Raw genomic sequence first — 17,290 nt, forward strand, 5'->3', positions numbered from 1 at the left:
GCCGTTTACGTGGTGAGAAACCTGAGTTCGAGCCATATTCATCAGATCGCAATCTATCGGAGACAGAAGAAGAGGACGACATTAGGATGACAGCAACTGTGTGCCACCACATGAGACATCCTTCCGGGTTCTCTGGTGATGATGGCCAAGAGCCAAACAAGTGGCTGAAGGTATATGAGCATATAACCAAATTTAACAAATGGGATGACACCTCCTGTTTGGCTAACGTATTTTTCTACTTGGAGAGCACTGCAAGCAATGGTATGAGAACAATGAGAAGAAGTTCACAAGCTGGGAAGTATTCCATACAGAACTGCGCAAGTATTTGGCGACACACAATGACAGAAGTGCAAGGCTGAAGATAAATTAAAGTGGAGGACACAGTGTCCAGGAGAAACTACAGCATCCTACATTCAAGACATCTTGGAGCTGTGTAAAATAATGGATCCTAGAATGGAGGAGGAAGATAAGGTTGCACATCTCAAGAAGGGTGTTGCTGAGGACACGTATCAAGCCCTACTCCTGAAGGAGGTTTCGACAGCAGATGACTTCATAAAATGGTGCCAGTATATTGAGACAATGCATCAAAAAAGAATTACACGCAAGAAGTTTGAACGGCTTCCAAAAGTCGTATCCAGGTCTGTGATGGAGGAAGCAACTGATTTCACAAGTGTTCTTCATCAGATAGTGAGAGAGGAAGTTCAGAAGGCACTTTGATTGCACAGCAAGCAAAAAAAAGCTTCAAGAGGTCATAAGAGAGGAAGTGGAACAGACATTGAACCCAGTCTCTCATCCTTCATTTCCCTTTAAAACAGCAATAAAGTCGAGACCGAGGTGAAGTTATGTTACTACAATGCCGCATGACGAACCTGTTTGGGCATCAAGGAAGACTGACGTCTGGAGGACCCAGGATAACCAACCAGTACATTTCCACTGCAGATAACCAGGACATGTGGTGTGCCACTGTCAAGAAAGGCAGCAGATATTTGATGATGCCCGTGCCAAAAGACGGCAGACCGATCTTAGCCAACGCCAACTCTGGGACAACGAAGATGAACAAAATGATGTGGGTGCAGAATGAAATAGGTCACCATCACTGCAAGATAGCCACTGGAGAGGACGCTCCCCAACACGCCGATCAAGGTCTCCATTGCCGTTTAGAAGCTCCAGCCAATCACCTAGCTGCCGCAACCTGGAAAACTAAAGAGTGCGACTTCCCTTGGAGGTGAGGCTGTCGAAGAGAAAAATCCTCTGCCGTCAATCACTACAAAAATGATAGGAAACTACATTGATATCCTCATGGATGGCCAACCCGCCCAAGCCCTTGTTGACTATGGAGCATCATATTTAGTCATTTTGGAGAAGTGCCATCGCCAGTTGCAGAAAACCGTATTCATCAACAACAAAACATCTCTACTGAAGGTGGCTAATGGGATATATGTAAAACCTACAGGAAGATGTACCAATTGTGTGGATATAAGTGGCCACACACAGCCCTTAGAATTCATCATCTTACAAGAGTGTAGTAATGACGTCATTCTCGGATGGGACTTTTTGACAGCTTCTCAGGCAATTACGGATTGTGGTTGCTCGAAGATTATTATGCTAGACAAGATGAGATACTGTGGACAGGAAGAGGCGCATCCAAGTGTGTGGAAACTATGTGTGCTGGTTGAAGTGATAATTCCTGCAATCAGCGCTAGAAAGATAACTGTCAATGGATCTTGTAGTGGAATGTAAGAGAAGCATACCACTGAAGAATAACTTGGTCATCCCAGCCTCTGTCATCTTATTTAAGAACAGATTCGGTGAATTGTGGATAGTTAACTGTCGCCAAGAACCACAGATCCTCCCAAGACACATGTGCGTTGCAAACGCTGAGCCATTAATTGAAGAACAGCCGAGCATCACAGAAACCTCCCATGCTGAGTCTGTGGGCGAAATTAGCACTACCACTACGAGACAAGATCTTCTAGTTCAACTATCACCAGATCTCACTAAGGAACAACAGAAGAAGCTACTTGCCATTCTTCAAGAGTTCTCTGAATGCTTCAATCCACAGATGAAGAGTAAATTAGACAAATCAACTGTGAAGCACCAGATTCGCACTGGAGACCATCAACCAATAAGCCAGAGAGCATACCATGTGTCAGCAATGGAACATCGAATAATTCACGACGAGGTAGAGAAAATGCTGATGAATGACATCATTCAGCCTTCGCAGAGCCCATGGTCATCACCAGTGGTCCTCGCCAGGAAGAAGGATGGCAGTTGGCACTTTTGTGTTGATTACTGGAAGCTTAATAAGATAACTAAAAAGGGCGTTTACCCTCTTCCACGAATTGACGATACACTAGATTATCTGAAGTGGGCCAAGTTTTTCTCAAGCATGGACATGTACTCGGGATACTGGCAAATCGAAGTAGATGAGGCTGTTCATGAGAAAACTGCATTCATCACCCCTTAGGGCCTGTATAAGCTTAAGGTAACTTTTGAACGGATGATGGATAATCTTCTAAGGCATCTGATGTTGACGATGTGTCTTTGTTATTTAGATGACATTATAGTGTTGTCAGAGACTCTTGATGAACATATAAAAAGACTGAGGGCTGTTCTTAAGTGTCTCCAGCATTGCAGACTGAAACTTAATCCAAGAAAGTGTCTCTTTGGAGCAAAAGAAATCAAAATACTTGGACACCTTATGGCAAATGAAGGTGTGGGGCCAGATCCAGAAAAGGTGAGATCTATAATGGAATTTCCTATTCCTAAAAGTATTAGAGATGTGTGAAGCTTCCTCGGATTACGTTCTTATTACTGTCTTTTCATCAAAAACTTTTGTATCAAAACCAGGCCACTCCAAGCATTGTTAAAAGCCGATGCTAAATTCATCTGGGGTGGTGCTCAACAAGATTCTTTCGATATGCTGCGAAGGGCTCTGACGACTGACCCTGTACTTGGTCTGTATGATGAGAGAACACCTACAGAACTACCGTATTTACTCGAATCCAAGCCGCACTTTTTTTCCGGTTTTTGTAATCCAAAAAACCGCCTGCGGCTTAGAATCGAGAGCAAAGTATGCGGATGTTCTGAAAAATGTTGGTAGGTGCCGCCACAACTAACTTCTGCCGTCGAATATATGTAGCGCTTCACAGGCACAAAGATAAATACTGGCGCCAAAACCTCTGCGTCAGTAAATAAATTTACAAAAAAAAAGGTTGAAGACGAGATTTTTTTTCTCTGCCCCGAGTTTCGACCACTGCATTTTCATACATTATTCAACGAAGTAAATACAAATTCCTTATTGTTCATCTTCGAATGTAGCAGCATTTCAATGTACTACGAAAATCCGACTGGCAAGACTGTTTGGGATGTTTGTCAATACAGCCAACTCTACGTTCAGAATTTTTTCTACCTGTGAGAAGAGATGGTTGCTAATAGGAACTTTTATGAACTGTGAATCACATGCAGTATTCTCTTCACCATAAGAATAATACGAATATAAACATTTTGCCATGTATTGTTTCGTGTTTGCTGCTATCTCATTTAAATCCTGTCTGCCTAATAAACTACGAAACTAGAGTGAGACAACATCTCATGTTTATATTCGTATTGTTCTTATGCCTAATAGTGATACAATCAGAAATGAAGCACGGCAATTGAATAGATTTTAAAATCTAGGATGACTAATTTCTGTGCAGAATGTTATGTACTAAAGAGGCGTCTGCAAAGATTTTCAAACGGAGAATAATTTTCGCTAAACTCTCGTTCAGAACATCTTCCATCATACGCAGTCTATTATTTGGTCATTATTCATCATTCTCAAAGAAAGCAGCAGTGTTGGTAACAACAAATAGCAGTCTCTTGCCTTTTTTTTTTTTAATTGTAAGCGGCGGTAGCATGCACAAAAGCAAGCAAGCCATGCCGTGAGCGGCAACAGGTCGTAAACACTAATTATCAGAATGCGACAAACAATTCATGACACAGTACAGTAATGCATTTTCAGCTTAGAGTGACGTAAACACCTATAACAAAGAGAACGCCACTTATCAGATCAAAGAAAAATAAGCAATCGATTCAAACCAGACGAAGCACTTGAAAAAGGAAGGGTACTTGTATAAATACGGATGGAGCGCCTGACACATAGCAATGGCTAGCTGGTAAAGCTTAACTGCTAAGCCTACTACTCGAACCAAACTACTGTAGCTGTATCGTCATTCATTCGACCTAAATTGTGTCTCATATTACAATGTACCAACTTTGTTTCGATTTGGAGGTGTAGCCTAAAACTCTTCTCTCCCCTTGAATTTCGAGTCTCAAATTTCAGGTGCGGCTTAGATTCGGGAAAAATTTTTTCCTTGATTTCGAGTCTCATTTTTCAGGTGCAGCTTAGATTCGAGTAAATACAGTACACACAGATGACAGTGAGTAAGGTATCGGCGCTGTTCTGGTGCAAATTTCAGATGGAAAAAGAGAAGGTTATAGCCTATGCTTCTAGGACACTTACAAAAGCTCAGAGAAACTACTCAACTACAGAAAGAGAAAGTCTTGCTGTGATCTGGGCCATGTGCAAATTTTGACAGTATCTCTATGGAAAGCCATTCACAGTTGTTACAGACCATCATTCACTTTGTTGGTTGACAGGTCTTAAGGATCCAACAGGATGACTCACCACGTGGGCACTACATCTTCAATAGTATGACATTACCACGGTGTACAAAAGTGGAAGAAAACACCAAGATGCCGACTGTCTCACAAGAAACCCTGTGCAAGAGCATCAAGAGTTTGATGAAGATAGTGACTGTCTCACTGCACTCCAGCATCTCTCTGCTGAGCAGAAGAAGGATGCCAAGATATCTCAAATTATGCTTGCGTTAAATTGGTCAGAGGATGTGAAAAGACAATTTGAGCTAGTTAATGGATTACTTTGCAAGAAAAACTTTCATCCGTTTGGAAACAGGTGGCTACCAGCGATTCCTAAACACATGCGCTTAGGTGTTCTACAGAAATTCCATGACACACCTGAAGCCGGACATTTATGATTTCTTAAGATCTGCAAGAGATTTTTCTGGCCAGTTTTATTTAGGAGTGTCCGTCACTATGTGTCGCACTGTCGAGAGTGCCAGAGGAGAAAGGCAGTTCCTCAGAAACCACCTGGCCGACTCATACCAATTCCACCAGCCGAAACGCCTTTCCAGTGTATTGGGATTGACCTCCTAGGAATTTCCAACGTCTGCTAGTGGTAATAGATGGATTATTGTTTGCACTGATTATCTGACATGCTGTGCCATTACAAAAGCTGTGAAAACAGCCGAAGCGTCCGAGGTAGCCAAATTTATCGTGAAAGACATTGTACTGAAACACTGTGCCCCAAGGTTGTTAATTACGGATCGAGAAAAAGTTTTTCAATTGAATCTTGTGAGAGGGATAAACCGTCGGTGCAACATTACTCATCACATGACGACTGCCTACCATCCACAAACTAACAGGCTTACTGAATGCCTTAATAAGACCTTGGCCGACATGCTATCAATGTTCGTCAATGTTGAGCCAAGCAACTGGGATTCGGTGCTACCTTTCGTGATGTTTGCATACAACACTGCCAAACAAGACACCACAGAATTTACGTCATTTTTCCTGGTGCATGGGCATGAGGCGACTAAGACAATGGACACTGTGTTTCCGTTACATCCTGATGACATGGACGATGACTACATCGGCCAGGTGTTAACCAGAGCTCAGGAAGCTCAGCAGTTAGCTCAACTCCGCACGCTGCAGGCTCAAGAAAATGATCGCTGAAGGTATGACGCAAGCCACCGCCCTGTTGTCTACCAGCCTGGTGACTTCGTCTGGATCTTCACTCCTGTTTGGAAGGTTGGTCTCTCTGAGAAGCTCCTCAAGCGCTACTTTGGACCTTGTAAGGTTGTGAGACAGTTGTCTGATGTTACTTATGAAATTGAAGATTTCAACCCTGACACAAGACGACAAAAGATCAGAGATATGGTCCATGTCCCTCAAATGAAGCCCTATAAGCATTCTGCAACCCAGGATAAATTTGAAGCTCCAGCGACAGGCAACAAACGGAAAGCATCTAAGAATATCACCGCCAGGGCGAGAATCAGTCACCAGGAGTCAGAGTATGCAGGACCAATGACTCGTTACCAGAATAGGAGGACGTAACACTGAGACGTTGTTCTCTTAAGGAGGGAGCAATGTCACAGAAGAAGCTGAGTAGCACCGTGGTGTAGAGGTTCTGATACTAAACTGTTGCATGGGTGGTCGTGAGTTAAAACTCATCTGCACTTTACAATTTTAATTTCTATATTCGGTTCAAGTACATTCTAGAAGTATCCACAAATGTCAAGAATCATTGTACTGGAATTTTCTGTAGCTGTATATATACTATACGAGCTCTGGCCAGAGGCAGTTCGCTCCACACTCTTGTATGTGCAAGTGATGAATAAACCTTCATTAAATGAAGTTACTGTCCGTAATTCATCTACTTACACCTTCGTCTACAAGACACACTTGGCTGTTATACAATAACCTCAAGATCACAACGAAACATTTTAAATAAATACTTATGAATATAATAGAGGGAAACATTCCATGTGGGAAAAATATATCTAAAAACAAAGATGATGTGACTTACCAAACGAAAGTGCTGGCAGGTCGATAGACAAACAAACACAAACATACACACAAAATTCTAGCTTTCGCAACCAACGGTTGCTTCATCAGGAAAGATGGAAGGAGAGGGAAAGACGAAAGGATGTGGGTTTTAAGGGAGAGGGTAAGGAGTCATTCCAATCCCGGGAGCGGAAATACTTACCTTAGGGGGAAAAAAGGACGGGTATACACTCGCACACACACACATATCCAGACACAAGCAGACATATTCAAAGACAAAGAGTTGCAGAAACTCTTTGTCTTTCAGAAACTCTTTGTCTTTGAATATGTCTGCTTGTGTCTGTATATGTGTGGATGGATTGTGTGTGTGTGTGTGTGTGTGTGTGTGTGTGTGTGTGGGCGCGCGCGTGCACGAGTGTATGCCCGTCCTTTTTTCCCCGTAAGGTAAGTCTTTCCGCTCCCGGGATTGGAATGACTCCTTACCCTCTCCCTTAAAACCCACATCCTTTCGTCTTTCCCTCTCCTTCCCTCTTTCCTGACGAAGCAACCATTGGTTGCGAAAGCTAGAATTTTGTATGTATGTTTGTGTTTGTTTGTGTGTCTATCAACCTGCCAGCGCTTTCGTTTGGTAAGTCACATCATCTTTGTTTTTAGATAAACAAATACTTACCGTGATAGTGTATTCTATAGTTGAAAACATTGGAATAAGTTCAGCAGGCTGCTGTTGCTCTGATATTCCAGAATATTGTGGTGGAAACTGAAACAAATTGTCATAACTGTTAACGGAATTAAAACTGCTAACATTAAGTGGCTCTGAATTTGAGCATAATGATAAAACACTATAAATTAACAATTTTATAAAAATCAGAGTTGATATATTTCTTCTTTCAATTTATTTAAAGTTTCTGTAATCTTAAACTACATCTTGCTTATTGGAATTTAACTCCTGGGATTTCAAACATGTCAATAACATATTTATGCACTTACATATATACGAAAACTTCATTCCTTTTAACATAGTTCTCCAACTGTTTCCACTGTACAGGTGGAATTAGAAGACACATGTGCCAAGTCGAACAGTAAAACAAGTTCTATCTATAATGTATGATGATTTGTCATAACAATACATGCAATGCAATAATTTTTTATAATGAATTCTCAGTAGTCAGATTAAATATTTTTATACTTTGGTCTCCAGCAGGTGTAATTTAACACAACAGTCTGCTGAAGTACGAATCATTTAGGAATAAAGGAGCTGACTCGCTCTGTCATCAACAGGTACGCAAACAGAAGGTACAGAGCTTTGCTGGCTTTTAGAATGCACTTGCTTTTTCAAGGGATGTAGCATAAATGTCGACTGCCAGCTATTTTCTGGCCCACAGTGAGTGTACTGGGATGAGGTGCGGGTGGGTGTGAGGAGTGGGTTGAGGGACAAAGAGGCTGCTGGATGCAGGGAGGGGGTTGGGGGGAAGTGTCTAGCAATTCAATTAGGTCAGGAAGGTTACAGGAGCAAAGGATGTGCTGTAAGGATAGCTCCCATCTGTGCAGCTCGGAAAGCTGGTGGTGGTGGGGAGTATCCAGATCCTGAAATGAAATCTCCATGTGCTCTGCTGCATGTTGTGGCACTGGGTGGTCTACCTTGCTTTTGGCAACAGTTTGACAGTGGCCATTAATTTGGATTGACAGTTTGTTGGTTGTCATACCAATGTAAAACACTGTGGAGTGCTTGCAGCAGAGTTGGTATGTAACATGGATGCTTTCACAGGTGGTCCAGCCTCTGATGGGGTAGAACAAGCCAGTGATGGGACAGTAGATGGTGCTGGGTTAGTGGATTGGGCAGGTCTTGCATCTGGGTCTTTCGCAGGTGTATGATCCCTGTGGCAGGGGATTGGGGGTGGGAGTGGCATAGGGATGGACTAGGATGTTGTGAAGGTTGAGTGGGCGGTGGAACACCACTCTGGGAGGGGTTGGAAGTATCCTGGGAAGGAAGTCCCTCATTTCAAGGCATGATGATAGATAACCAAAGCCCTGATGAAGGACATGGTTCAGCCGTTCGAGCCTGGGATGGTATCGGGTGACAAGGGGGGCTTTTCTTTGTGGTTGGTTCTCGGGATGGGTATGATCAGGTGTCTTTGAGCACATGGCACAAGAGGTCTATTTGTGAATTAGGTCTGGAGGGTATTCCCTGTATGCAAAGGCATTTGTGATGCCTGCAGGATACTGGGTAAGGGAGTTATCACTGCAGATGTGTCTATTGCAGGTGACCAGACTGTATGTGAGGGATTTTTTGGTGTCAAAGGGATGGCAGTTGTCAAAGTGCAGCCCCCTCTACCTACACTCCTAGCTAGTCCACAGATGGCTCCCCATTCTCCCACAAGCTGCTAGATGCTTCCCCCCAACACCCTCCCTGCCTCCTGACTCTCTCCATTCCTCACCCCACCACATCCCACCCTACATCTCACCCTAATACACTCAACCCGGGCCAGGAAATAGCTGGCAGTTGACTGAGTACCATGTAGGAGACAGGTGTGTGTGTGTGTGTGTGTGTGTGTGTGTGTGTGTGTGTGTGTGTGTGTGCGCGCGCTTGCTTGCTTCTGTGGATGTGTTACTTACGAGCTTGAAAAAGGAAGTGCATTCCAAAAGCTAGCAAAGCTCTGTACCTTCTGTATGTGTACCTCCTATCAATAACACAACACTTCTGCCTTTCAGTGTGTTGTCTCCTTATAATTCATAATTCTCAACCAGTCTGTTGAAGTACTAGCATTGTTCATTTTTCTTTTTAAATCTAGATATAGAATTAGATGAAGAACCTTGTTGGTTTCAGACTTTCCAGCATCATGTCAAAATCAATTATGGAAAATGTACATAAAGACTACTACAATGGAAGCTAATTCATTTTGCATCCGTTATGAACCACAACTACAACTCAAACCCCTTCCATTCAATGTGGCTTGGAAAAGTAACACAGATACTTCTCGATCAGATTCTCTTGGGCTTTCAGCTGCGCCTAGTGGTTTAAAATCCACAAGCTTTTTGACTGAGCGGTCCTCAGGTGTCATCAAGTGGTGACCTCATGTGACTGCTGCTGCCGTCAGTAATGTCACTGGTACAACAAGGTCTCCACAAAAACAAATTTTAACATAACTGAAGACACTAATCCTGGTCCATGATGGGGTCAAGTATGACCCTCACACAACAACAGAGAGGAGTGGTGACCATTACCTCAGTTCTGCTTTCGGAGCACAGAAGGCAGATGTAGGGTGCCAGCTTTCGGAGGGAGAGGCAGGACTTGTTGCCCTATTCCACTCTACTTCTCCCTTCTCCTAACACAGCCCCAGTTCTCATTTGCTTATGCTCATGGCCAACTGCAATGTTATACTATCTGCACTCTATCCTGGGACACTGTGGACATGGAGATGGCACTGATAGTGAAGAAAATCAGTCCTGCTCTTCTCGAAGGAACCATCTGAGTATTTGCCTCCAATAACTTATGGAAAACATGGTTAAGCTAAATCCAGATGGCAAGACAGGAATTTGAACCTGCTCCTCCACCATGATGTTTCCGTGGCATAATCTCTGCAGCACCTTGGTCAGAGGCAGGCACAAGAAGACTAGGTTACAAAAATAACAGAACGATGACCCCTAATTCTGTGTATGATGCACACAAGTGTCACATTCGGAAAGAGCAAGTGAAACCTAAGGCTGTGAACATTCAGCATACCCTGATATTCCAACAATTTACTCTCATCTACAAAGTTTAGCTAATAGTCAATTACATACACAGCCATTATTACAACTGCAGAAGAAGTATATACACTACATTCTTCTCAAGTATTGAAATTTTGATTGTTAGCTTTTGCAACTATTTTCAAAGTTTAAATACAAATAATCTGTATGTTTTCCACAAAACACATGAAAGACTGAGTAGCAACTTACCGGATTTCGCTGAAAACAGAAGTTGCAGACCCACAGTTTTGCTCGATAATCAACTTGACACAGAGGATTCAAAATTGCCCTGCATGTATTCCTTGTACATAAAACAGGATCATATTGAATTGGCGGAAGATCTATTAACACAGAAAACACATGCAAAATAAATATCAGGGTAGTTCTAAATCAAAGGTACATTACTGTTTCCATAAAAATACAAGCACAGCAATGATAAATAATTAAATGGGTGAAGACAACCATTTGAAGGGACTTCAATGAGTGAGCAGCCAATAGCCACGAACAAGAAATTGAACACTAGCATGACTTATTCTCTCTTTCACACACACACACACACACACACACACACACACACAGAGAGAGAGAGAGAGAGAGAGAGAGAGAGAGAGAGAGAGAGGACTGGGTCGTCAAGAGCAGTGCTGGAATAATAATGTGTGTGTGTGTGTGTGGAGGGGGGGGGGGGAAGTTGGTTGGGTTGGGGGGTCGACAGAAGCGTCCGATCCCACGCGTCGGCTTTGACCCGTGACGTAAGGGTGTTGTCGTGTGTGACGTCATGACGGCGCAGAGTCTGGTTTGAGTGTGGCTGTCTCCAGTTCTGTTTTATCTTATTTTATTTACTTTTCTGATCTGTTCGTTCTATCTCGTGAGATTTTTTTTTTTTTTTAATTTAAAAACACTTATTACTTATTTTAATTATCTGTTTCCTCCAATTTCTGTTTTAGTTTATTATATTTATCTTTCTGATCTGTTCGTTCTATCCCGTGAGATCTTTTTTTTAAAAAGACAAAAAACACTAATCAGCTACTGAAGCATCTTTATCTTCTATGGGTTGCAGGGGTTACGACCCCTGGGGAGGTGGGTGGGTATTCATGCATGGCTGTCTTCACTTACACGTTGTAGCTACGCAAGGTGTCTAAATTTGTTTATATTTAGTTTGCCCCCCACCCAAAACACCCCATTTCCCGCGCTTGTCCCATTAGTGTCATTAGGCTTCTTGTGGAAAGTGTGTGTGTTTGTTTTTGTTTCCGCCATATTTGTGACGTCATGGGTCAAAGCAGACGGGTTGGATCGGACGTTTCCGTATTTCCGGGTTGGGGTATAAAGGGACCAAACTACAGGGTCATCAGCCCCTCAAAATTAGTCTGGGAAAGTAATAGGGTGTGAAAGTACTAGGGAACCACACGGAAAGAGAAAACGAAGGAAGCAAACAAAGAAGGGGAAAACATACACCACAAGGAAAAGTAGAGGAAGGTATTAAAATCGTAGAGCAGATGGTCTGGGCTGGCTGATCACAAGAATAAAAAATGATGGGTCAGCCACTCTGCAACACACTAATATGCCCAGCCTAAATAGACAAGGCGAGATGAACACATGTAGGGAAAAGACAAACATCAAGGCAAACAAAATGCAAAGAAAGGGTGATAGAGAGTTAAAATGGAGGGAGGGTGGATAACTTGGAGATAAGGCCAGATGCCCACCCTTAGATTGCATGACAAAAACCCCTCACGAATAAAATGTAAAACTAAATCTGCTGTTGAGACATTGTCACCCAACACTGTAGGTAGGGCACTGGGGAGGTTAAAAGTCTGTCTCAGAGCAGTTAAAATTGGGCAGTCCAACAAGATGTGGACGACAGTCATATGAACGCCACAGTGACGGAGGAGGTGACCAAATTTTATCCATGTACGGCCAATGTGGAGCTGGCAAAGGACAATAGATTCCCTGCGAGTGGCTCACATGGATGATCACCACACATTCATTGTCTCCTTTATAACACAGAGTTTATTTGGTGTACTGAGGGTGCGCCATTCGGTATCAAAGATCATGAAAACTTTGCGGCAGAAGATCAATCGCAAATCGGTCTCCGGCAGGCGAATCTCCAGAGTTGGTTTACAAGCAGCCTGTAAAAGACAAGTTAATTGCTCAGTAACCCGACATGTCCTGGGGTTTGTAGGCTGCTTAAGGAGTCACTACAGATGACAAAGGACTCACTGGTGCAGGAGCAGATATGCTCAAGAGCAGCATAAATGGAAACCTTAGAAGGAGAGACAGCATTGGTCGTATATTTTTGTTTTATTAACCGCAAAATCGATTTTCGGTCACTAAGTGACCATCCTCAGTGCTGTAATATATAATTTAAATTGGTAGGCACTGGTGTCAACAAGCTTAGAGCGATCACATGTGATGGCTCTAAGTGACCGAAAATCGATTTTGCGGTTAATAAAACAAAAAAAATACGACCAATGCTGTCTCTCCTTCTAAGTATATCCATTATCTGGTCGTGGTGCACAGGACACTCCATGGAGTCGCCAATCAATAAATGGAAACCAACTCTGCAGTGAAAACATTGCAGCCATTTTGCAAGGAGCGTTGTACAGTTAGCCAACTTGAGCCTAAGTGAAGCCACAAGACCGTCAACCATTGACTCATCTGTGTAGACTATTTCTGAGCCCCTGAACTTGCTGAGAAGAGAGAGGAATTGCTGGCGAAGGACCTCAGGTGGAACTGAGTCTTTTGGGCTTTGTGATAGGTCCAGCCAAAGCTGTGGCTGAGGTATGGTTGCTGGAAGTGTACAGAAGTGGACTCGCAGGAAAGGTGATAGAGGGGGAGTGTCGAATTCAGTAAGGAGTGACCACACATAGACGGCAAGGGGATTCCCAGTTCAGAGCCACCTTTGAGGGAGATGGATTGCAGTGTTGGGGAAAAGGAGACGGTAATTTGGATGGCAAGGCCAACTGTGAATGTGGGCAGTATAATTGGCAAGCAGTAATTGCCACCGTACCTGCAATGGAGGAACACCAGCTGCCATGAGAAGACTTATCACTGGGGTCATTCGAAAAGCTCCCATCATGGGCCTAACTCCACTGTGGTGAGTAGGGGTCCAGCAGACGCAGTGTGGAGGGCGATGCTGCACCGTATACCAGGCTCCCAGTCAATACAGAACTGTACGAGGGCTTTGTACAGCTACCTGAAAGCCGTGAGTGAGGGGCCACGACTGCACCTTCCGTATAGCTCCCTGAAGCTGGCATTCAGCCACACCAATGGAAGAGGAGCAGAAGGAAATACAAAAATCGTCAGCATATAGGAGGGGAGATACTGAGAACCCTACTGCCAATGCAAGGCCATTGAGAGGAAATATAAAGAGTGGGACACTCAGGACAGAGCCCTGTGGGACCCCATTCTCGTGCATATGGGGTGCACTGTGGGAAGCACTGTCGTGAACTCGGAAAGTGTAGAGCGAGAAAAAGTTCTTTATAAAAACCGGGAGTCAGTCCCAGAGACCCCACTCATGCAGAACAGCGAGGGTATGATGTCACCATGTGGTATTATAGGCCTTCGTTTGGTCGAAAAAGACAGCAATCAGAGTTGTCGCTGGGTAAAGGGCGATCGAATGACAGATTCCAGGTTGAGCAAATTGTCGGTAGAGTGCCCTTGGCGAAAATTGCCCTGGGAAAGAACTGAAGGCCCCGAGACTCAAGGAACCAACATAACTGCTGGCTCACCATACGCTCAAGCAACTTGCACGGAACATTTGTGAGACTGATAGGATGATAGCTGTCTCCATCTAATGGGTTCTTACCAAGCTTTAGCACTGGGACGATGATACCTTCCTGCCATTGTGACAGGAATTCACCATCGCTCCAGATGTGGCTGAAGACGACAAGGAGGTGGCACTGAGATTACGCTGTCAGATGTTTAAGCATTTGGGAATGGATGCGGTCTGGGCCAGGGCACGTGTTAGGTGGGGGAGAGGGAGTGGCACATTCTGATAAATTCAGTCTCAAAGACTGAGACAAATTGTTTAATTTAAGGTCTATTTATTATACCCTTGATATTTCATACTCATACTAAGTAATGATTTGGAGTGATCAAACTACTTCAGTTAAAAGGATATTTACCTGGTCTTTCTTTCAATGGTTGATACAAACATCCCAGTGGTACTACCAAACGAGTTGCCTCAAGTCGACTTGAAGGCCAAACATTCCATGTAAATCGCACGCCGTCACGATCTTCATTTTGTTGAATGAACTCCTCATATGTGGTCATTTTGATACTCTAGCTAAAAGAGAAGAAGACAGTTACAAAATCAATAAGATCTATTCAGAAACGAAATATCAAGACACACACGCCCACTAACAGGAAAGTATATGGCCCACATAAAGCATCCACTGAGAACTGTCATCTGACATCCCCGGCATTTTTGAAAGCATCTGTTGTTTTTCTTTTGAGATGTGTAGACAACAGTCATCCCAAACAAACAATGCCCTTGGGTGTTTTATGTGAAAGAGTCATTTTGTTTACATGACATACAAAATTCTGTTCCAAATGTAATTTTAAAAGAGTCATAAACACCAAAGACAAAGCACTTACAGGTCTCAGTTTAACATTCACTATAAAGAACAACAAGCATTATTGGCACTTCTGTTATGCAAACACTCAACAATAAAATGTGAACCACTCATCACACAATTTGTGTCAACATCCACTGCACTTAAGTGCCGAGTCAGTATAAAATACAGTTTCATTTATATTTACCAATTTCAAAAACTGTCCATTCTATATGAATTTAAATGACTGTTCTTTACTATTTTCCAAAATTAATGTGGGCGCTCATGGTTCTGGAGTCACCAGTGGGTGTACTTTGTGTGTGCACAGATGAAGAGAATCTATGTTTATATCAATCAATACTGTACGATAGCAACCAACTGAATGAGACATCGCAGCTGTTAATTATGGTGACCTATAGCAGGGAGGATGGAGTTTTGTTTTATTTGGCCATCCTGATTTAGGTTTCCTACATAATTTCAAACAAATGGCAGTGCGGTTCCATGTCAAGGCCACATACAACCACCTGTCCTACCGCTGCCATAAAGAATACTGACATATTCTATGTGTAGGTCTATGTGTATTTTTTGAACTATGTACTGTCACTGTATTATCATGACAAATCCTTTATCTTTGTAAGATGAGCCATGGGTGATTATATATAAAAATGCCACTAACAGTTAAAAATGTGATTTCCTAACTGGAATATTTTGAACGATAAAACGAATTCACCAATCAAATGTAAGTAATAACATTAATTCTTGCATATGTAGTTCATGAACAAAATATTTACACAAATCTTCAAGATTAAACCATGGTTGAGCTTATTTGAGGCCTGAGATTTTTATCCCTCTAATAAGTTTAGCAAGAGATAAAACCTAATAATGTGTAGTTTTTGATGAATGGGTTGTCTGTAAACACACTAGATCATACTTCACAATGTCCTAGGCACTGAAGGGCCAGAAATGACAATCACTTGAAATTTCCCCACGGATGTCATCATTCACTTTTTGTGACATCTCTGATGCTTTATACATGACATTGGCTATGGACCAGCACACGTAGACACAAAAGCTTTGCAGTGTTGACATTGTATGGTTAATCAAACACAATAACTGAGCAATGACAACTAATCTAGACCTCGGGTTACCCTGCACAACAGTCTGTCGTAACAACCAAGATTTCATAGGGGATACAAAACCACACTAGAGCTGCACAATGTATCTGCAGTTAATTATAAATAACAACTGTATACTGTTACGTAGAGAAACAGTGCACACAGATATTCTGTCATAGCTATGAGTTTGCTCTTGATTGTGGCTGAAAATGTGTTTAGACTGCAATTGTGTTCACACAAGATTTCTGCAAGGCACATTCTGACAGATGCCTTCTGAAATATTAGCCTGTAATATGTGTTTACAAACAGACGTTTACAGTTTTACTCACTTTGGAATGAATGTACTGTATAAATACTTGAGTTTATTTGGCAACCAATCACTCTGCAACAAACACACGCCTCATGAAACACTACACATAAAAACACGAAGCTTCCCACCACCACACGCACTCCAACATCCACTATCCACGTCACTCGACAGATGGATGCAAAGATAGCAAAGAACGAGATACTACACTTTCGTTCAAATTGTCACCCTTTTTTATCTTGCACTAATTAGGGAACGAGATTTTTTTATTCAATTAAAATTAAAGCTGACAGAACAGATGCTGCGTTACTCTCTTTCACAGCCAAAGGTGATATACAAAACAATGATATACTTATCTTTATCAATAATCTTGCAATTAAGAAAAGAGCGGCACTGCAGTGAATCTGTTTCCAGAATTTGGCAAAGGCATTACGCTATTCACAAATATACTGTCAGAATCTTGGAGCATGAACTTGATAACACATACTGAAAGTTGCATCCCTTTCACAGTACCTTCAGTTTTACGTTGAATGTTAGAGTACTCTTACGTTATGTACATCAGCTGAAATAATGATCTATTTTTTTAGGTGTGTCTCTCATTGCATGCTTAAGTTTTCGTTCACTTGACCGATTCAGTATGCAAAAGGCAATGCATACGTTCTTGAGTCTTAGGTCTCTACTTATGTCAAAAAATCACACAACTACATATTGTTAACAATATTCAGGGATGGCTTAAAACCCAAGCGATACACGCGACCGCTTGGGGCGCCAATCTGATGGGTCGCCGCTAATGCAAAATCTATTCGCAGGAAGCAGCACAACGAGTAGTGAAAAGAATCCGCTTCCACGCTCATTAGATTTAGATTTCTTTTTAAAGGTCTTACCAAGAACGCAAGGAACAGAAATTAATTTATGGGGGTGGTAGGGAAACGAAGGGTGAGCCAAATGATATGTCGCTTGTGAGA

At 42.5% G+C, this 17,290-nt stretch overlaps 1 protein-coding gene across 6 annotated transcripts in view; it reads right to left on the minus strand.

Moving 5' to 3' along the window:
• Positions 1-16,514, minus strand: part of LOC126248056 (protein transport protein Sec23A) — a 105,932-nt gene extending 89,418 nt beyond the window's left edge. For 3 of the 6 annotated variants that reach the window (XM_049948715.1, XM_049948706.1, XM_049948698.1), the window contains exons 1-4: positions 16,348-16,514; positions 14,475-14,635; positions 10,564-10,694; positions 7,298-7,384 (exon numbers count right to left, since the gene is read on the minus strand). In XM_049948715.1, coding sequence (XP_049804672.1) covers positions 7,298-7,384; positions 10,564-10,694; positions 14,475-14,622 — 366 coding nt within the window. In that variant the 5' untranslated portion in view covers positions 14,623-14,635; positions 16,348-16,514. The remainder of the gene's footprint in view (positions 1-7,297; positions 7,385-10,563; positions 10,695-14,474; positions 14,636-16,347) is intronic. The other 3 variants (XM_049948734.1, XM_049948724.1, XM_049948739.1) reach the window with 2 other exon arrangements.
• Between the last annotated feature and the right edge of the window lie 776 nt (positions 16,515-17,290).

This window comes from Schistocerca nitens, chromosome 1 (assembly GCF_023898315.1).
Source record: "Schistocerca nitens isolate TAMUIC-IGC-003100 chromosome 1, iqSchNite1.1, whole genome shotgun sequence".
Lineage (NCBI taxonomy): Eukaryota > Metazoa > Arthropoda > Insecta > Orthoptera > Acrididae > Schistocerca > Schistocerca nitens.